At 43.0% G+C, this 21,617-nt stretch overlaps 1 protein-coding gene across 10 annotated transcripts in view; it reads left to right on the forward strand.

Moving 5' to 3' along the window:
• Nucleotides 1-21,617, forward strand: part of Rreb1 (ras responsive element binding protein 1) — a 174,589-nt gene that overhangs the window by 121,377 nt on the left and 31,595 nt on the right. For all 10 annotated transcript variants that reach the window (XM_060372483.1, XM_060372482.1, XM_021633104.2 and 7 more), the window contains 2 exons: nucleotides 18,333-18,477; nucleotides 19,296-19,432. In XM_060372483.1, the coding sequence (XP_060228466.1) occupies nucleotides 18,333-18,477; nucleotides 19,296-19,432 (282 nt within the window). The remainder of the gene's footprint in view (nucleotides 1-18,332; nucleotides 18,478-19,295; nucleotides 19,433-21,617) is intronic.

Raw genomic sequence — 21,617 nt, forward strand, 5'->3', positions numbered from 1 at the left:
GCTCCTTTGTCCATCCCACATTTACCATTCTCAGCGGTATCATCTGTGACTCTCTTAGATGATTTCCTCATCTCCTGAATAGAGCTCTGTGCAGGCAGCTCGGAATTGGCATGTTTTGGCCCTCAGTGCTGATGGCTGATGGTTAGCCATGTACATCTCTGATCCTAACCCCAATCACTTCTGATTTAAGATGTTCTCATTTTGAGATCCTCCACAATCAGACAGAGTTGCTATTTTTGACAAGGGATGTCTCTGGCAGTGAAACTCTGCCTTCCCCATGTGTCAAAAACTGTATATACTGTCTTGTCTACCTTAGAAGGGGTAAGGTAGACTTCTTGGAGTTTCATACTTTTGTTAGACTTAGGTTTGTGATCCATTTTGAGAATGTGGAGGCTCCTTTTCTGTGTTGCATTATCTCACCACCCCTGTCAAAATTCACAAATGTGAGGGTCTGTCCTTAAAGGGTCCATTGGTCTAATACTGTTACCACAGGGTGCTGCCTATTCTGCCTTTTAGATGTGTCTTCAGTAAGGAAGTACAAGTCTTTGAACTAAAATCCTTTTCCGAAAGAAAATGTTATTGAGTTTTTTGTTTGTTTTGAGACAGGGTCTCACTGTGTAGCCTTCACTGGCCTGCAAGTCTGTGTACACTGTACTAGTCACAACCTAATGTGATCAGCCTCCTTCTAGGCCCCAGGTCAAAGACATGCACCTCCATGCCTGGATTCAAACTTGTTTTCATTAATCTGACTTGTTTGTATTTCTCTGTAGATAATTCAGGGTTTGTTTTTTTCCTGTTGTTGTGGGGTGTGCTGGAGGCTCAGATATGCTGTGCAGGTACTCTGTTGCTGAGCTGTACCTCGGCCCTATATAGAATTTAGAAACAGATGGAAAGAGCAGCTACAGTTATTACAGGGATATGTTTTCTCTGTAAGTCAGTTTTGGTTTGTTGCCATCCTTTTTGTTTTTCTTCAGAACTAGGAATCAAACCTTAGGCCTAGGGAAGCAATCCACTGCTGAACTAAACCCAGCCCTGTTACTCCCATCTTAATAGCATTGAGTCTTTCTGTCCATGACATGGGCTGCCTTCTCATTCATTTGTCTAACTGGGCTGCTCTCAGCAGTGTCTCAGGATTCTCGGAGTATTGGTTTTATTCTTTGTTAGATGTGTCTCTCTTTTATTCCTCCTAGGATTGTTTCCAGTTCACTGTGGCATGAACTGGTATGTAGATAGCAGTTTAGATGTGTCTCTCTTTTATTCCTCCTAGGATTGTTTCCAGTTCACTGTGGTATGAACTGGTATGTAGATAGCAGTTCAAGTTTATGTGTTGATCTTGTTTCCTACAATCTTTTGGCGCTTCCTTCTCTGTCCTTAGAGTTATTTAATAGACTCCTGATATTTTCTACTCCCAAGGTTATGGCAATTACAATAGGTGCCTTCATTCTCCTTTCCATTCTGGGTGTCATGTCTTACCTTTTCAGGGTGCACCAGACCTTTAGTATATACTTCTAAATGGAAGTAAAGTGTGTAAACTTTTTTGTCCTTTTGTTATTTTATTTTAGGAAGAAAGCATTCGGCCCTTCCCCATTGTAGTCTTTGTTGTGGCTTTAGTATTTTAAATGAAATTTACCAGGTGAAGGAAGTTCATCTCTGTTCCACGTCTGTCGGATGTTTCTTTCATGAGCATTAGATTCTGTTAATGAATTTTGTCTGCATCTGTGTTCGTTTTCTTTGTTCTTGTTTCTGTCTTCAATCTTGTCCTACCAAATAGGTCAGACAAGCGTCTTTCTTGGGATATAAGCACTTCAGGTATTGACTGGCACTTTGTTAAAGGGTTAGGGATGTGTTTGTGGTGGATGCCAGGGTGTGGTTTCTTTGCTGTGTCCTTAATGTTGGAATTACTATCAGAAAATGAACTGAGAAGCTTTCTCTTCTCTTTTGGAAAACTCTCTGACGAGTGGGTATTGTTTTGTAAGTTCACTAGTGATGCCACCTGGGTATTTCATTTTGTGCCGTTTTTTTTCAGATTAGCAGCCAACCTCTTAACTTGTTATAAGTCTGTTCGTATTTCCTATTATTATTTTTTAGTTGATTTCACTGTTTATATCCTTGAAGAAGTCAGACCATTTCATCTCAGTAGTCAAAGTATCTGCCACACAGGCTTCCCTTGTAATCTTTCTATTCTGTGAGGTCCAAAACTGTTGTAACTAAGCTCTTTTCATTTTTGGTATTGTTTGTGCATATATTTGTTTTTTATGTGTTTGTGTGTATACCTTGTATGAGTTTATGTGTATCACGTTTGTGCAGTAGCCAGGAGGAGTTTGGGTCCTTGAACTAGAGTTACATATAGGCACTTGTCAGCATATAGATGCTGAGAACTGTACCTGGAGTCCTGCAAGAGCAGCCAGCACTCCTAACCCAGAGCCGTCTCTCCATCCCTACTTCTGTTAATGTTTTCTAAGAGCCAGCTTTTGCTTTGGTTTATTTTCCTCTTTCTTTCTTGCTCTCTTATCTCCTCAATTTTCTGGCCTAATCATTACTTCACCCTTCCTCTTTGGGTTCCGTTTTCCCTTTTTCAGGTGTTGTCAAGTATAGGATTAGCTTGTGGATTTGAACATGTTTGTAGTACGGGCACTGACTGATAACTGCAGTTTTGTGTTTTTCTTTTTTGGAGACAGGGACTCTGGCTGTCCTAGAACTGTGTAGGGCAGGCTGGCCTTGAACTCATAGATATCTGCCTGCCTCTGCTGGGATTAAAAGTGTGTGCTGCCATGCCAGGAGACTACATAAGTTTTATATACTGCATTTTCTTTATCATTTACTACCATATTTCCTCATGTACCTCAGGATTTCTCCTTTGATGTATTGGTTACCTAGGTTTGGGGGAAAAAGTTTTATAAAAATGTGAAAACACTTACAAAAATGTGTCAGAATGGAGTTAGATTTATTTGCCTGAGTGGATCCATTCCAGAATTTAAGACTTCAGTGGTGAGCTATGATCTCTCCTAACCACATATCTGCAACATTGATCAGGAGCCAAAACTGCCCTGGGATGTGTGTAGGAATTTAAATAGTAAGGAAACCTGAGGCTCTGATAACCACGGATAAAGGGAGGCAATCAACTGAGAATTTGGTATTTGAGACCAAGGTCCTTTTCCCCATTTCCCTGCTGTTGCTTCCTGGGGTCCTTTGGCACCATTGAGTAGCACCCAGGAACTCCTTTATGGAGTTTCCAGAGTTGACACCAAGCCAGACTGCTGGAGGACCGACCTACACAGCAGCTTTCCTGTGCATCCGTGACCCCGTCTGAGTATTTCAGGTCCATCTTGGTTTTGTTTGTTTGTTTTGTGGGTTTTTTGTTGTTGTTTGCTTGTTTTTGCTTTAAGACAGGGTCTGGCTCTCATCAAAGCCAGCCTCAAACTCATTTCTCCTGATTCAGCCTCCCAGGTTACAGACTATCAGTGTGTGCCTCCATACTGACACCTGGATTTATGACTGGCCATAAGCAGTTTCCCTTGACATGGCCATGTGATCTGATTACCAGTCTCTCTCGATAAACATAAATTGCATATAATATCTAATGGAGCCTGATTTCTCTTGGAATTGTTTTCTGTATGTTTCAGTCTCAGGTGTAGCTCATTATGTGTACTTAACAAACATTTTAAATGTAGATTTCCATGTCTCTGAGGACTTAATTCCATAAGAGGACAGGACACAATGGCACCGAGGGCCTTTCCTTTACTTTCTGCTCTGAAGGCTGTCTGTGTGATGTGCCTCCAGATGAACTCTGACCTTCCACTCGTTGCTTTGTGAGACAGGTCTAGGTTCCATTCCAGGATTTCATAACATAAACTCCAAGGATTCAGGTTCTGGGATATTCCAAGCTGATATTGCAGTGCCTTTAATGGAGTCCTTGACTCTTCTTTGGCCACTAGCTATTTTATGAATTTATTGGTTATTGTTTGTAAGGCTACCCAGTTCTTTATCTGTGTGATTGTTATGTTAGTAAAATAAACTCTTATGGGTAGTCATGTCGATAGTTGCTTCACAGCACCCATAGAGCCTGTATTTCTTATACTTTAGTTACAATAAGTAAATTTACATGGTATTTTGCTTTATGTGTAAATGTGTGTGTGTGTTCGTTCATTCATTCGTTTATTCGCTGAAGTACATTATCCAGGACGCTAGGGCTCATACAGTCTTGCTGGCTCAGCCTCCCATAATACTACATGAGCACACCAGAATGGACACCCAGCATAGTCTTCTATCTTAGAACTAATGGTAGAGTGAAGGAACTTTGAAAAAGTTTAGGGAGACTTTTAAATAATACGTTATTGTATGTTGTTCCTGTCCTGCAGATTCTCATGTTCTTTGGGTTTTTTGGGGGACTGAGGGGGCTGTGCTTATATACTTATGAGGCTTTATATAAGCAGGTGGAGGCCAGAGATTGTCAGGTACCTTCCTTCCTTTGCTTTTTGAAATAGGCCTAAATGAACCTCGAGTTTACCAATCCAGCTAGGCTCTCTGGCCAGCCTGTCTCTGCCTCTTCAGCAATGGCAGTGCAGGTGTGTGCTGCTGGCCTTGGCTTTTTCTGTGGATGCTGGGGACCCAAACTCAGGTCCCACTACTTATCTGCCAAAGAGTTTATCAGTTTAACCTTCTCCCTAGCTCTCTAGAAATTCTTTACCTTAACCCATAGCTTAGTTTGTGAGCAGAACAAAACTCCAATCAAGTACAGAAAATAATTCACAGAACCATCAGCGTGGCTCCAACCTCTGACTTCCCCAAACTCTTTATCAGCTGCTCTCATGTTAAAAATTTGGATTAAACAGTGCATGCCTTCCAAAACAAACTTAGGAAACCAAGCCAGAGCACACCCTCCAGCTGCAGCTAGTGTAGGAAAAAGGGCACGAAGCTCTGCAATTGGCAAAGGTTGCTCCAGAAAGCCTTCAGTTCCAGAGCCATGAGGAAGAAAGAAGATGGGGATGGACCTTGTTTGCAATGTCCATAAAATGAGTATTCTTTAAAACGCAACAGCAAAACCCTGCAGACCATAATTGCCTTTGCAAAACAGGAAACTCAGTTCCACTTTGCTCCTCATTTCCCACACGTTAAGCTGTAAAGAGTTGTAGATGTTTATTAGCTTAAAGGCATGCTGAAGACCCTGATGGCAGCTCTCGTGGCAACCTTTTCTACTTACTCTGTGAAGAGCAGGGGTGCATTCTCATTGACTGTCACAGAAAGGTGAAAAGGAAAATCCTGGAGCACCATCTAGTTGCTTTCCCATGGACTTTACTGATGTGATGGGCCTGATTTTTTTATCATTGCTAAGTAGGGAGATTGTTGACCCCAGGGATGCTGCTGGAAAGCAGATAGTCTTCAGGAACACGGAGGCTTATGTGTTCCTGTTACGCTTGAAGAAAATCTGAGCTGCACAGAAATGTGACCTAGTCCATGGTAAATGAGACCACAGAGGTTCTGGATTTGGCATGCTTCTATCCTATGCTTGAGCTAAGCCTGCCACTGACATGCACAGCCACACTCAGGTATCTGGAACAGGTGTCAGCACTAAATGAGAAAAGGAGCAGAGGTGAGGCAGCATCTCCAAGGAGTCAGCCACTTCTTTACTCTCCATCCCCACCAAGAGGAAGAGCCCCATGAAATTCTCTCGGAGCCATATCAAGTTTCTGAGGACACTCTGTAACAAATCCTGATACTTGCTGCTTCCCACGTGTGGAAGTAACCAGGCAAGGGTTCCGCCAGTCCTGACTCAAAATGTGTCCTTAATTACCTGTTCACTGCCGCCATGTTCCTCTGTGGGAAGGAAGGTATCAGGCAAGAAATTTGTTCCAGGATAAAAACCTGTGGGTCATTCCACCGAGGACAGATTGTAAAGTCTTGTTTCCCTATAAATATCCCTTTCTTGTTTTTGTTTGTTTGAGATATGGTCTTGCTTTGCCACCCAGGCTGGCCCTAAACACCTGGGCTCTAGTTATCTTCCTGCTTTACCTTCCCAAGTATGTGGAACTATGGGCACCCGACCTTTTTAAAGTCATTTACCTATTTTGAGGAAACAAGATCAGTTAAAAGAAAATTGCTTCAGGAACAGCTGGACATCGTAATACCTTTAATTCTGCTTAGAAGAGCGTAGTGCATCAGCAGTTGGGCACAGTGTCATGCGTCTCTAATCCCAGTACTGAGGGCTAAACTGGAGGATCTTGAGTTACATATCAGTCTCTGCTACAGAGTGAGACCCTGTCTCAAAACAAAACAGACAAAAAGATCAGAATCATGAGTGTTTTGTTATCTTGCATGTAGCACTCTACTGAGATTCCCAAGGGTTTCACATAAGTGAGGTTTTAATTATATATACACAAAACAGAATGTTAGCAGCACTGAATATATGTAAATGCTTGTGTATCATATATATGTATACATATGTTGAATGTTCAACGAGTGGTAGTTTTTATGGTGATAGCATTATCATCAGCATGTCTAATATTCTATATTAAAATAAACACACCTGATGTAGTTTAGAGGGCTTTCCCTAAGGGTGAAACTTTTTTTTGTCTTCCGAGACAGAGTTTCTCTGTATAGCCTTGGCTGTCTTTGTAGACCTAGCTGACCTCAAACTCACAGAGATCCTCCTGCCTCTGCCTCCTCGAGTGCTGGGATTACAGGTGTGCACTACACCCAGCTTGAGGCTGAAATTTTAACCAAGGGAGGAAAAAATAAACATATATTCTAGTCCCTGCTCGCTCCCCTTAATCTGCTTTGCATCCTGTTGAAAGTCCACATGATTCAGTGGCCTGTCATTTTCCCTGAACAGTGAATATGACACTTATAAATCTGTTCATCACAGTTGAGAATGGCTATAGTTATCAATTTTCCTTAATTATATTATTAAGCTTTCAACAAATAGCTTTCTTAACTATGTTTAAAGCTTTCTTGTTTGATCATATTTAAACATTTTCTGTCTTTGCTGACATCTCAATGGCCAGGTTTGAGTGCTTTGATAAAGATGGCCTTTTCTGGACTGCTTCTGCGGCCTTTAATCTATCTTCCTTCCGTTCTGGCTTCCTATTAAAGGGGTCTTCGTGGAATGGCCAAAAATGTCACCCAGCATCTATTGCAGGATTCAGAGCTAAGCCTGCTGCTTAACAACTTGTCCCCATATACTTTTCCTTAGGATATTTAGTTCAAAAGTCTCTTCTGCATACTCGATCAGCACACAGATTTACAAAAAGGGGGGGGAAAAAGACTGTGCCCTTTAAAATGGGTGACGGGCTATATTCTAAGAACCCAAGTCTGCAACAGTGTTTTGCAGAGAAGCTACATGCCAGAAGCCTAAGTCTCCATTTTCAGTTGTGCAAATTCCCATCACTATCTCAATACATCTTTTCTGCTTGTTCTGTAATGTTTTTATATTTAGAGTGGGGTGTGGATTTGCATTGAGCTATTAGATGATATTCTGTGGCCCTTTTCAGTGCTTTTACTTTGCATTTTAAAAATCTACAAGTAACAGAACGCTGCTATTATTCTCTAAAAAAGAGTAGGCGAGGGTGACCTATCACTTAATTTTATTATTCAAATAAGATAAAATGCATGAGAAAACATCAAAGTAGAAAGTTAGCTTTTGTTAATTGAGTCTCTTGTAGCTGTTTAGAGACTGTACTTTTTTTCTGATCAGCTTGCCTTTTTTTCTTCTCTAATACACTTTTAAAGGATCACTACAGTTTTATTTTTGAGAGAATAATTTAAAAGTGTACTTGTGGCTGTTGCTTTTTTTTTTTTTATTTCTTTCTGAAAGACCAGTTAGAGTTCAGTTAGGCCGAAGGGAGGGAAAGAGCCCATAAAACTGTCCATGCACGAGGTGCTAAATAGCAGTCATATTGCCTTCTCCCAGTGCCGCTTCTCAAATCCATGATCTGGTTTGTAGTCCTTTATCATTTGGCTGGCTGGATGCTAATATTTTTAACAGCCTTTCTTCTGTTCTGGCATTAGGAATATTTATGTATTCATCTTCTTTTGGAGATGAAGTAAATACCAAAGTTTTCCCTTGAATGTAGGCAGTATGGTGTTTTTGACAAATTTTGTTGAAATATTTCAAAAGCTTACTCATACTGGGTGAAACTAGTGGATGGCATCAAAACTCAGAGCATCATGCTTGCCCACACTTGAACAACCCAGCAGTTACGAGAGCTGAGAACTAGGTCACTGCAGGCAGGAGATAGGAGTCCTGGAAGCAGGATAAGAAGTGGAGAGTCTCTTCTGTGCCACTGGCTTATTGTTCCGAGGAATTGGCACAGACCATGGGTGTGTGTCCTGTTCAGTTTTATAAAATGAAATTAGCACCATGGAGGAGGATTCTGATTTTCAGCACTAGATCATAGCAGGAGACCTGCAAGGGTGCTGGCTGCATTTCCAGGCAGCACTTCCTTGGGCTTTCTACCTCACAATTTTCCACCTTTGTTTAAATATCCAACCTGTCTAACCTGTTTGGGCTGTGCAAGCTGGTGCTAGCAAACACTGAAACGTGCCCACTCGTCAACGTTTTTCTGATTTGTTAAGAAAGACAACATCTCTTCCCCTCACCCCCTTCAAGGAGGAAATGAGCAAGAAGCAGGGAAACCTTTGCCTCTGTGTTTGTGGAATGGAATCTCTCCTTTGGTGCCTGTGCGCCCCTGAACTGTTCCTTACTTCTTTCAGTGTTGTAGGACCCTGCATGGGGAGCTCATTGGCCTTCAGTGGAGATTTTGTATTTTCTCAGATCACATTCTGTTTCATAATGGGCTCAGGGTGTCAGCAGTTCATGCTTATGTTCCGTGTTTATGTAACCCCAGCTCACTCAGGAGAGCTGCTGCCAGCCGTAAGGTGAGAAAACTGAGGCCAAGATTATCAGCTGCTCTTCCAGAGCCCCCTCCCTCGGGCTGCCGAATTAGGATAGAATGCAGCCCTTTCTTCAAAGCACAGCATTTGATTGTGTCATCTCTGGAAAGCAGAGGCCATCTGTGCCCCACATCTGTCTTATTTAAGATAAAAGGCAGCTATAACTATCACAGTCCTGGAGAAGGAGCCCTCCTGGTTTTGGCAGGTGATGATTCTCCAAGCTTATTTGTCAACATTCTCCTACTCCAGAATCCTCCTTCTAATTCTCAGTTGGTTCTCATTGTCCTAAACAGTACAAGGTGTCCACAAGTGTTAAAGACTTTTTCTATCACCGTCCTCTTTTTCCTCTACCCACTAGTGCCCTCCATTTTTTCCTTTTGGGCACGAGGTGACCATCTTGAAGGGCCCAACCTAAGTGTTTCTTGTTCCTCTTCTGGAAGGGCTGGGGAATGGCAAACATTGATTCATTGTTGGCTTACTATGAAGATGGTTATCTTTTCCTCTTCCACAGAAGGGAGATGAATGAATGATGAGGTTCTGCCATCTTTCAGAAACCTAGGAAGAACCTCCTTCCAGGTTGAAGTGACAAATGGTCTCAGTGACTTTTAACATTCCATTCCACCATGAAGCATAGGTTTGGACTTGGTTTGATGTTGTTATTTTAGTCCTTACCGCAGACAGTCTTTCTCTGTGGTGGAGCTGGCAGTGACTTCCCACAGAGGGGATGGCTCTGAGCCAATGAGGCCACTTTGAGAGCAGTGACTTCATTTGGGGCCCGATCACTTGAGACTCATTTTAAGACAACACTACCTGTGGGTGTGCACTCTGGACTCCAGGCTATAAGGAGAAAGTTAAGGAAAATGGGACAGCCCAGGGAAGGAACTGCCCTTAAACCCTGCCTGGTAGAAACTGTTCCTTTCAGTCTGTCTGCCCTCACATAGGGAAGATGAATAAAACTTCTGTTTGACTGGTAGAAAGTGTCAACTCATAGAGCCTCTGGCATCTTTGTTTTTCAAGAATAAGTTATTTTTGTTTGTTTTATTTTTTTGAGGCAAGATCTCCCAGGCTGGCCTTGAACTCCTGGCCTCAGCTAGAACAATACTCATTGACCTCAACTGAACTAGGAATTTTATAGACAATGTGCAGAAAAAAACGTATACAAAAAAAAAAAAAAGAAAGAAAGAAATTACTTTAGGAAACGAGTACAGGCAAAGGGAAACAGGGTGGATGTAGTCAAAGGCCTGGCTCTTAGGAAGATGTCTAGAGTAATGACTGAAGTGATGGACCTTTGCTGTCTGCTGGTGCCCCTCCTACTGGCTGTGAGTCAGGACAGCAAGAGTAGCTAGCTGGCCACTAACTGGGGGCTCCCATTTCTAAGAAGACAGATGACAGTGAGATGGTGCCGTCTCCCTCTCTTTTAAAGCCACTTGAAGAAGGGAAAGGGAAAGAATGTAAGAGCTAAAGTTGTCTTTGTGTCCCCAAAAGATAACTAGAAAAAGGAAGGGGGGAAAATATCTCTTGAGTAGGATTACAGCTCATTTCATCAGTGAGGAAGTGTTACACAGGACCAAGACAGAAAAGAAATTGTCAATAGATAGATGGAAATTACCTTTTTCAAACCCTGGAAGCAACCTAACAGGAGACTAGATATTGTGGTCTAGCCTTCAGGCCTGGGACTCTCAGTTTAAAATTAGAGAGGCCCTAAGCTGACAAAATAGTGCCCAGAAGTAGTTGTTAATGAGGAACATGAGAGCAGTACTTTGAAATACGATTCCCTAACCTAAATAAAATTGATCTTTCCTTAGCTGGTACTATCAGAGTGCCCTCTACTTTGGGGGACATGCTACCTAAATATTGTGAGGAAGTGAAATCTCAGGAAAGCAGTCTGTGATCATGGACAATGTGGTCTCTACAGGTTCCTCCTGAGCAGGGGAAGTAAGAGTGAACAAATGTCAATATTAGGGATAAGGATAAGAAGTTCACTTCGTTACCGCCTCCATTGGGCCACATTGTGCTATGAAACAACATAGGATCTAACTGGACGGTGATGGGCTGGGTTTACTGTGTATAGGCCATTTTACCCAAATATCAGAGAGCCCTGGGAGAAGCAAGTCAAGACAGTCCCACAGAGCCCGCAGACAGGTTTTTGCCTCATGGCCAGCTGACTTCTAGACTTCTCTAAGAATGCTGGTGGTTGGGGCAGCACAGCAGCTCACACGTCATCAAATCTTCTTCACACCCTGGCATGGCTGGTGTGACCTGCCTTGTTGGACAAGCATGACTGAACATGAACAACACCTTCTAGTAAGAAGGGAGCATTGCCCTAACAGGTGGGGCACACTGAGACTATCTAGCCATTCCCCTCCCCGACTTCATGATCCATCCCCCTTTGCACAGAACTCGACTGACATTGCAAGCATCACTCACAGCATTCCACCCCAAACTCCTTTCTTAGCTATCTGTTACAAAAACAAACACAAATCTTTGTAGAGACATGCTTTTCTTCTGTCAGAGGTGTAGATTGTAGAGCTGTGATGCTTCTTAGATTTAGCCACTCCTCCTTGGCTTATCCCAGAGCACTGTGCAGAGGGCAAGAAAAGCTAGCACCGGTTAGATGCGAAATACCTATACCCAGGTGGCCAGAAACCTGTTTGAACCAGTGACCTTAAGTAATATAGAGCTAACTCTGTGAGCTTTGTGTCGTGATATGGTGACCTTGCCAGTAATGTCATTTGCTCAGAATATCAAATGCTTTAACCCCTCCACTAATACACCTATGAGGAAATTACTAGACTAGAAAGCTAACAAATACTGGAACTGTCTAGATCTCTCCTGAGCACTACCCTTCTGATGTAAAGTAGATATGGAGACTTAATAAATGCCATTTAACTAGGTAGATCCTTAGTTTTCGTCCCACTAAAACTGTTAAAAAGAATCCCAGCTTCTTTCAAGAAGTTATACCCAGTATATTGGAAGATGAGTCCAAGAGACATTTAACATTTATATCCAAAAACTGTCCATGTCCTGGGCTGATGTTAAACCAGATCTGAAGCCAGTGTAAAGGGCTAAGGAATTTGAATACGGTCTCCCTTGTTTCACGCTTGCATCCTTTGGTCACCTGCTAAGCCTGTGGAAGCCCAGCTGGACAGGCCTTGCCTCCTCAGCCTCCTGTCTGTTGTAGGGCTAGGTCCCAGCCTCCCATCTGTAGATCTGGGAGTTGAGGGTTTGTAGTTACAAGAAATTTCCAGGTGCTCTGTTAGAAATCAGAGTCTAATGCAAAGTTGCATCACCACTCCAGAGCCACAGTTGTCCATAGTCTTCTTTCTAAAGTCCTGACGGCTGCTCAGGGCAGGACGGCTAACAGTTTACCTCTTGCCAAAATCTAACACTGTATGGATTACTTTACTTAATCTGCTGAAATTTAAGCAGAAAGTTCCTGTCTTTGGAAATAGAAAAGATGTCAAGAGCTCGGGAGGGGTGCATTTTAGGGACTGAGCTGTGATCTGTCTTCCTCGAGTAACTTAAGTCAGTTCTTGTACAAACTACACAAAGTATGATTTAACAGTGATGTCTCTGGTATTTTTATGAATAATTCATCTTGCTAAATGATCTTCTCATGACCAGAAGTTTTAGCTCATTGATAGGTGCTTGCCTGGCATGCTCTGGGTTTCATTTCCTGCACTATAATCAATCAGTCAATAAAGTGAACCTCAGATTTTAGAAAACAAAACAATTGCATTTATAGAAGGAAATCTTTGTTTGTTTGTTTGTTTTTGGTGTATGAGTGTTTTACCTAGATGGTGGTTGTGACTAGCCACCTGGGTTCTGCGTAAGTGCGTTTAACCACTGAGCTCTCCCTCCTTCTCTCTCTTTCTCTTTTTCTCTTTCTCCCCCAACCCCCAATAAGGAAGGAAGTTTAAGTTGAAAAATTAGTAAGCATCCTTAAGTTCAAAGTAGCTGTTCAAAAATATATATATATTCACCTAGGTTTCGATGAGATAGTTTCAATGATACAGATTCTTGTCAGCAAGTCTGACCTTAGTTCCATTGCCAGGAGCCACAAGGTAAAAGGAGAAAAAGAGCTGAATCCTGAAAGTTGTCCTCTGACCTCTGCACCAGTAACACACACATGCCTGCAAAAAGATCCACATATAACAGGTTAAAAAATGTTTAAAAAATACTTTTAGATACTCAATTAGACCTACTGTCCGTTCTTAGACTCTGCATTGTCTTTGCTTGTCATTGTAAATGCCTTCTGGGTGTTGGGAATGGCAGGTGACTGTGAGAGGCTTAATGCCATATCCAACAGCCTGGTAGCCAAGACTGTACCCAGTGCAAAGGGCTAAATAATTTCACTAGGTTTTGGTAGAGAAATTTTCTGATTCTAGAAATGTTAACAAAAGTGCCCGTTTAGACCGCAGTGCAGCCAGGATTATTACTGTTAATGTATCTAACCTCCAAAGGAAAATTCTAGAATTTTATGCAATAGCAAAAGTATGCTTTGGATGTATATTAACCTCTTTTGAGTAGAGGCAGTACTCTGATTACAACTAGTTGATTAGTTCTAATAACAGGAAAAAGTCAACCTATATTTTCAGCATTCAGTTTCTGCATGGTTTCCATTAAAATGCCTGTAGTACAGCACTCTCTATACTCTACAGTCAGATATCAAGTCTGTTCACATCACGTGTTAGTAAGGTCAATTATAGGTCAATTATAGTACCGTAAAAGTTGAAGATGGCTGCTACAGTGATGCTCTGACTAAAATGATTTCTTCCTGTACTTCATTCTTCATTTGTTCATTCCTTGATTTGATACTTTGGTTTCTTCATCCCTCCAGCCATGTGGTGGGTATTCCTTGTCTCAGGGGATAGTGTGGAGACCAAGAAGAAACAGGCTCTTATAGCAGTAAAACTTCATGTTTCGTTGATAGCCCAGGATCAAATTGAATACATGATAGCTTTGGATTCTTCTGTGTGTTCAAGTAAAACTGGGTAGTACATTTGACAATCTATAGAGGTAGCATGTGGAGCCTTAAGGCCTCATGGGAGGAACTGCATGATATAAAACCTAAATAGGTGAAGCCACATCTAGGAAGCCCTGGGCTAACACTTCCTAGGCAGAAGGTGTGGGAACATCTGGGCCTCCCAAGTCAGGAGTTTACTGGTTGAGTTTAGGGTATCTTGGGAAAGCTAACCTGCCTTTTAAGGGCCTTCAGTGAGGAAGCTAGGATGCCCACCACTGAGCCTCAGGAAGTAGGTGAATGTAGAATCACATTTGACTCTAAGAATAATTTGGAATTCAGAAGAATTTAAGCAGGAGAGATAAACTGACTGGTTTTGTGTCAACTTGACACAGACTAGAGTCATCAGCAATGGGGGTGGGCCCAGCTCATGGTGATTGGTACCATCTCTGGGCTGGTGTCCTGAGTTCTATAAGAAAGCAGGCCAAGCCTAGCAAGCCATGGGAAGCAAGCCAGTAAGCAGCACTTCTGCATCATCTCCTGTCTCCAGGTTGAGATCCTGTCCTGACTTCCTCCAATAATGGACTATAATCTGGAATTGTAAGCCAAATAAACCCTTTCCTCCCCAACTTGCTTTTTGGTCCTGGTTGTTTCCTCACAGCAGTAGAAACCCTAAGACAAGAGGGTATGATGTTAGCTGTTTGAGAAATCACCCTTGTCCTGTGTTGAGGATGAGTAGCAGGAAGGGCAAGAGGAAAGATACTGTGGCTAGCACATGACGTTGCTGAGACGCCGTTGTCGGCGATGCGACCACCTTGACTGTGGGTAGACAGCTTGTCCAGTGTCACACACAGTCACAGCGTGCCCCCCACCTCCACATTTACGACGTTGGGAGGTTGGTGTCAGGTGTTAGTGGAGAACTTTTGAGGATAGCTTCTTCTGTGTGGGTTGCTATTGCCTCTTAACACATGTCTTCCCAGCATGCCACTCCCTTAAGATAGGTTGAGACAGGAGACTCTCTAGAAGCGTGCAGGCCAACTAGTCAGGCAGGGCAAAAGCAGGGAGCAAGAGGAGACCCTGTGTTAAGCAAGGTGGAAGTTGAGGGCCAGAACTCCGGGTTACCCTCCGACTTCTGCATGTGTGCAGTGTTGCACATGCGCACTCACATGTACTCACATGCCACGCGCACTTGGGGTCATAGGTGTATACGTATTTCCAATTCTGATCCGTGGCACTCGGCTGCCTTGCAAAAACATGATTATCAGGTTTACCGTCTTTGTCAGTCTGGAAAATGGAAAGATTTCAATTAAATCACTCGAGAAGAACAGAGAAGTCTTATTATGGGTTTGACTGAAGGAAACAGGTATCTTAGTTCACAGCAAGCTTAGTAAGAATTAAGAATGTATCAGGTAAGCACACTTGCTCAGCAGAACCCAGTCATTCTACTCTCCCATCGTGTTTGGTCATCTGTGTATCACAGTGTGTGCTCTGGATCCAGTGTGGTACAGATGTTGATAAGCACCTCCTTCTAAGATCAGGTAGTGACCTCTGTGATTCCTCAGACTTGTACGAAGATAGAACCTGGACAAATGAAACGCTATATAATCCTTCTGTGCCATTTGAAGAGCTGTCCCGTGGAAAATAGGGTAAACTGTCACTGTGTTGCCCCTGAGGACACTTTAAAGCAAGAGAGGAATTTCAGGCTGGTGTGGCGAAGACAGAGCTTTGCAGAGAGAACATCTGGTGAAGGTAGAGACGTTTGTGTGGCTGGAAGCATGCAGGTGAAACTGGAGGGCGCACGCTCCGCTTGGTTGGAAGGGAACTTCGTGCTCTGGGTGGGCAGCTGGATAACATCGGTGAGCTCAGGGCTCACTGGCCTTCACTGGTTTGGGGTACATGGAAATGAGATAAGATCTAGGAAGAAAACAGACTCTGGCCTTTTAAGGACCGGAAGTAAGAGTTCTATCTTCTCTGTCCATCCTCACAACTATGACCCAAGCTTGACAGGAAGAGGCCATTACTGGCTCATTGAGATGACTCACCCATGTCCTTAAGAGCCTTTGGAAGGAAATGTGCAGCTGGAGTTGCCATCCCTGCCTTTAGAGCTAGGGAAGTAGAGCCAGGTGAGACTTGGCTAAAACTGTCTAGCTGGTGACTGACTTGAGATCTTGAGTCACCTGCCACTGTTGTCATTGTGGAACTAGCAGAACAAATTGGGAACTCCCCATAATGTACCTGCAGCCAGAGGTTTCACCCTAGACGGAAGCTTACTTGGGCTTTGACTCTGAAGTCCCAGCGGGAATGTGAGAGGAGGAGAATGGGTTGCTTTGTCCATCCAGCCTTCTGTCCATCCACCCCAGAAGCTCTGTTTTGACTGCCGCCTCCACCCTGTGCCCTTAGCACTTCCGCTGTTAAAGGTATAACACTATGGTGGAGCTTTCTGCAGTCCGTGATTGAGACTGGAGGTCGAGTGTATTCTGGGCCTGCCCTCACCTCTCCTGTCTTCTGATAGAATTTGCCAAAAGTTTGATATCTGCTCTTCTGCTTGTGCCACAAGAAGCCCGTGAGAAAGTGCACAGGTTCAGGTTATGGTCCTGAGTTTCCAGCAGGTGATCCAGAACAGAACTCACTACCTGTTGTGGCCTTTAGAGGCAGTCTTGCTTAGTAAGAAGACCATGGTGTCAGAATAGTTAGTTGTACTGTAGCTCATGCTGGCTGAAGAGGCCTGGCCTCCCTGCATCAGAACTGCTCCATCAGAATACACACAGTCATCTATGTAATGTTCTAACGAGGCCCTCACTAAATGCCGGTTCCAGACCCTCCTTCCTGTCTGTTGTTTCTCTCCTAAATCCTGATGGCAGAATAATACAATGTTGCCATGTGTGTTTGTGTATCACCATGGGGAATATGCAGCCTGAAAGGAGCAGATGTTTACAGCCATCATTCTCTAATTTCTAGTATTTTTTTATTTATTTTTCTTTTTTTTTACTGACTTTGGGTATAGAAAGGAATATTTATTTGGCTAACTTAATTAAAATGTATGGAAAGGCAAGAATGATACTAATTGATCTCCTTTGTAAATCAGTTTTTTTTTTTTTCAAATCCTAGAATTATTTTTTTCAGAACTTAACATTTCTTAAATTGGGGCGAATCATATAGCACATGTACCTCTGTTCTCTGTCTTCAAGAGCCACCTCTTGAGCAGGCTGTGGTGGCTGTAGTCTAGACAGGAGGTTCTAATTCTAGAGTAAGTATGAGACAGAAAGAAACGATTCTGGGACACTCTGTAGCATCACCCTGCCCCATACTTGCTCCTGTAGGACAGGGGCTGAGTGGAGGAAACAGCACCCCAACCACCTCAAATCTCTGACTAGATCAGCCTCTGCGGGTGGCCTGCCACTGATTCACAAACTGCATGGACTTTTCATACTCAGCCTGTCTCCTTTTAAGAAGGTCTCTGAGGAACACAAGCTAAGCTGCTTTTCAGAGTGAGGGGACAGTGCATGAGAAATGCTCTTTTCCCACTCTTAGAACTTCTTGGAACTAGGCCTAATGGTGCCAGCATATAATCCCAGCTAACTTTGGAGACTGAAGCAGAAGGATCACAAATTCAACGACTGTGTTGACTGCAGCGTGAAAGACCAACTGGAGACAGAGAGGCCCTGTCTCAAAAAGAAAAAGAAATTACAATAGATGTGAATAAAGTTCCACTATAGAGCACTTGCCTAGCCTTTTGGAACTGGCACATTACTTATAGGGCTTTTTTGCTGTGTGTACCCTAGTTCCGTAGTAACAGAGTTATAAGATATAATGCATTTCATTTGCTGTTCAGGTGGTTTTATGGTCTGTTATTCCACAGAGGTCTTAAGCACTCTGGACATGTGCTCTGTCGGTACACATCCAATTTGACAGCTGCAAATGCTTCTACGGGTAGAAGGACAGGTACAGCTGATAGGCAGAAGGTAGTTTCCAGTACAGAGCTAGGGCTAGTACAGAACTGGGGCTTGATGTACGATTTGGTGGAGCGATTTAAGGACCTGGGAGTTCTTTATAATATAGAAATCATGTGTCCTAAAATAGGCTTTTGTGCAAGTACAGTGAATCACCTTATAGTTTTTTCCATCTTATAGGGTGGTCAAGTTTGTGAATGTCTTCCAACACAGAGTAGGACATTGAGCAACACTTCTGGGCTGAGCCTGAAGAGAGAGTCAAGGAGATGATAAAGCTTTCCAAAGCCTGAAGGCACTATAGAAATGACGCCCTTAACTAATAAAGTTTAGGGATGTGGTGTTGCTCAGCGTGAGAGAAGTTGCCTAGAGTGTACAAAATAGTTGATTGTACCCCAACACTTCAAAACAGTGATGACTGATGAGAAAATTATAAGTACCCCTGCCTACATATATTTTAAAAATACTGTGGTTTTGTTGTTGTTGTTGTTGCGGTTGTGAAATCACATTTCTTGTGTGTGTCTTCCTTCTAGACATATGAAGATTCATGAGAAGGACACCAACAGTACTACAGCTGCAGCCCCTCCATCCCCTCTGAAGCGTAGGCGCTTGTCCTCCAAAAGGAAACTGAGTCATGATGCCGAGTCAGAGAGAGAAGACTCAGCACCAGCTAAAAAGGTCTCCGAGTTTACAGCACAGCTGTGCTCCATCGTGTAGATTTTGGCAGAAATACCCCTAGCCTTTATTACCACAGTGTGGAAACTTGGAAGATACCAATCCTGGGCTTTTGGATCTGCATTTCCTCCACTGTTTTTATAAAGTATCTGGGAAACAGCACACACACACACATATATATATATATATATATATATGTATGTGTGTGTGCTTTTTCTTTCCAGATGGGGTTTCTCTGTATAACAGCCTCGGCTGTCCTGGACTCGCTCTGTAGACCAGTCTGGCCTCAAACTCACAAAGATCTGCCTACCTCTGCCTCCTGAGTGCTGGGATATAGGCGTATCTACCACTGCCCAGCAGGAAAGGGGGAGGAATGAGAGTGGGGTCTCCAAGTGCTGGGGTTACAGGCATGTGCCAGCATGCCTAGCGTGCTTTTTCTTTAGAAGCCCCATGTAGTACATGGATGAAATGAAGAATTTCCAAAGTTGCTCCCATGCCTTTTGTCCATGTATCTGAAGTGGAAGCTTCGTCAGCATTAGGGACTCTTTTTGTTCTTGTGTTTATTACTGATGCTCTTGCAGATAGCTGTGTTCCATAAGGACTTGTTGATTAGATGAGGGGACTGAGGGATGGGTAGTAACAGGCTGGGTGGAAGCGTGGTGATAGTGTTCCCTGAGTAAAGTGCATGGCTGGTCCGTCAGATCTTGGTACTGAATCAAAACATACTTCTTAGAACCTTCTAGACTAACCTTAGGCTTTCTTCTAAAGTAAATCTCTGTGGGAGACCACCTTGGTGATGCCACTCTTTGCTCTTTCCTAAGATGGTAGAAGATGGGCAGTCGGGTGATTTGGAGAAGATGACCAATGAAATCTTTCACTGTCCAGTGTGTTTCAAAGAGTTTGTTTGCAAGTATGGACTGGAGACCCACATGGAGACCCATTCAGATAACCCATTAAGGTAGGAGAAAATTTGAACTAGACTGGGAAATTACTTGTTACTGTTGATTTGGGCATATGACATTCTCACTTCTTGTCACTCCAAACTGGGCTCCAGCAACTGAGCTAATTTACGAGGACATTGATTAAGCAACACATGGTGTGGAGAAAAGGTTGGGCTAAAGATTGTGAGCAAAGGTGGCTGTAGCCAGGAGCTGTGTTCACTTTACTCCTTTGTTCTTCTTGGTGTCCCTTGAGTAACCACCGGTTCTCCAGGCATTGGGGATCACCTGCACAGGGCACTGTTGTATAACAGACATATTTTCTTTGCAAAAGGTGTTGCAGCCCAAATGATTATTTGCTGCACATGGATAAATTGTCTAGACAGGGACAGCCCATGCATTTCATGTTCCCAGCACAGCATTGACATGTACCAAGTGCTCAGAAGTACTTAGATTGACATGGGCCAATAGTGCGGAAACCTGAGGCATTGTAGGCAAGAGATCTTGGGCATACAGGTGGGAAAGCCTGTTACATAGTGCAGGTGTTCAGTGCTTGTTCTGCTCTTCTGACTTCTGCTGGGTCTTCAGCAACCATTTCCTGGTCCTCAGTCTCAAAGGGCTAAAAGTATGTACAATGTATGATTTTTTTTTTTCCCCAGCAGTGTTAGAGAGGAACACTCCTCTGTCTTTGTCTAACTTTCTTAGTACCTTTCATTAGCCAAAAAGTTCCTGTATTCTTAGTGAACTGTTGTAGTAAGTTAAATGGTACCTGGCTAACTAATGTTTATTATTAACCCTATAATTATTACAGCAGTATTAACTACCAAAATCAATAAGACACAGACACCTGCTAAATTTTATAATTGCCTTATAACAACCTGGACAGATATTTCCACCTATGCGATTTCAATAACCTCACCATCCACCTCCCAGCCCCTAACCAATGCCATCCTCCCTAACCATTCTTAATTAACCTATTGTGGCTTCCTCTTCTTTCCCCTCTTCCAGTCTATCTGTCTCCGTAATTCTCCAGCCCTCAAACCTAGGATCCTTAGCAATGCCTACCTCCTTCTACCCTGCCCAGGTACAGGCCTTTTTATTAACCAATCAGAAATGATGTCTTAGGCAGCTTTACACAACAGGGAAAGGGCAGTAAGCAACTCTTGAGGGCCAGTAATTAGCATCAGAATATAAGCATCAGACCAACCCCCAACAGTGAACAAATAGGTTTAGAAAGTTTCCCTACAGAATCGGTGCAGTTCCATCTATTTTAAACATTAAAAAGGACAAAGCTACATAGGAGTTTCTGTTCCAGAACATAGCAGAGGGTTTATCTAAGAGCAGGGGGGAGACACACACACGCACACACACACACACGCACGCAGTTATACACTAGGAGTACAGGATTTGGATTACAGGTTTTGGAGTTCAGAAGTTGGCATCCTGGGAGTACAGCATTTGAATGTCTGTTTGCCTAAATTCCGTTATGTCTGTATTATGGAAGATTTTCATTGGAATGGGAGAAAGAACTTTTGGAGAGGTTAAAGTGTGAAGCATTGAGATACTATAAAGTACCTGGATGAGACTTTCCAATGTGAAAACAATGGCTATGGGCTGTCCAGTGTCTTGTGTGATTACACCTCTATTTTCTGGGAGGAGAAAGATCCCAGGAGTGTGCTAACTGTAAGCCTGTCTCTGATCATCAGAGACTCCCATCAGCAGCATCTGTGTCTCTGTTTTCCCATTCACACTGAAGATCAATAATGCCTGTGTTTTCTCCCAGTCCTCTCTGATTCTAAAATATTTCTCGGAACTTTTATTTACGAAGAAATAACTGTTCCTCTTGTCACCATCCACTGGATCTAAGAAGTTCAGAGGTGTTTTGATTTTGAAACAAGATTTCTCTACATATGCTCAGCTGTCCTGGAACTCACTGTGTTGTCTAGGCTGGCTCTGAACTCTTATAAATCTGCCTGTCCTTGCCCCACAGTGCTAGGATTAAAGGCACCACCATGCCTGGCCAGGAACTTAACCGCATAGTTTCATTACCCACAGCATCACTGAATGTGAGGCTATGGGAAATAGCACTGAAATGACACAAGCGCCGCTAGAGTGGTGCAGAGATGGGAACAGCACGTGGGGTCCTAGTTCCTTTGGCCGGCGTTCCTGTAGCCATGAATTTAACGCTCCTGTGTCTATTTTATC

The sequence above is a fragment of the Meriones unguiculatus genome, chromosome 19 (genome assembly GCF_030254825.1).
Source record: "Meriones unguiculatus strain TT.TT164.6M chromosome 19, Bangor_MerUng_6.1, whole genome shotgun sequence".
Classification (NCBI taxonomy): Eukaryota; Metazoa; Chordata; class Mammalia; order Rodentia; family Muridae; genus Meriones; species Meriones unguiculatus.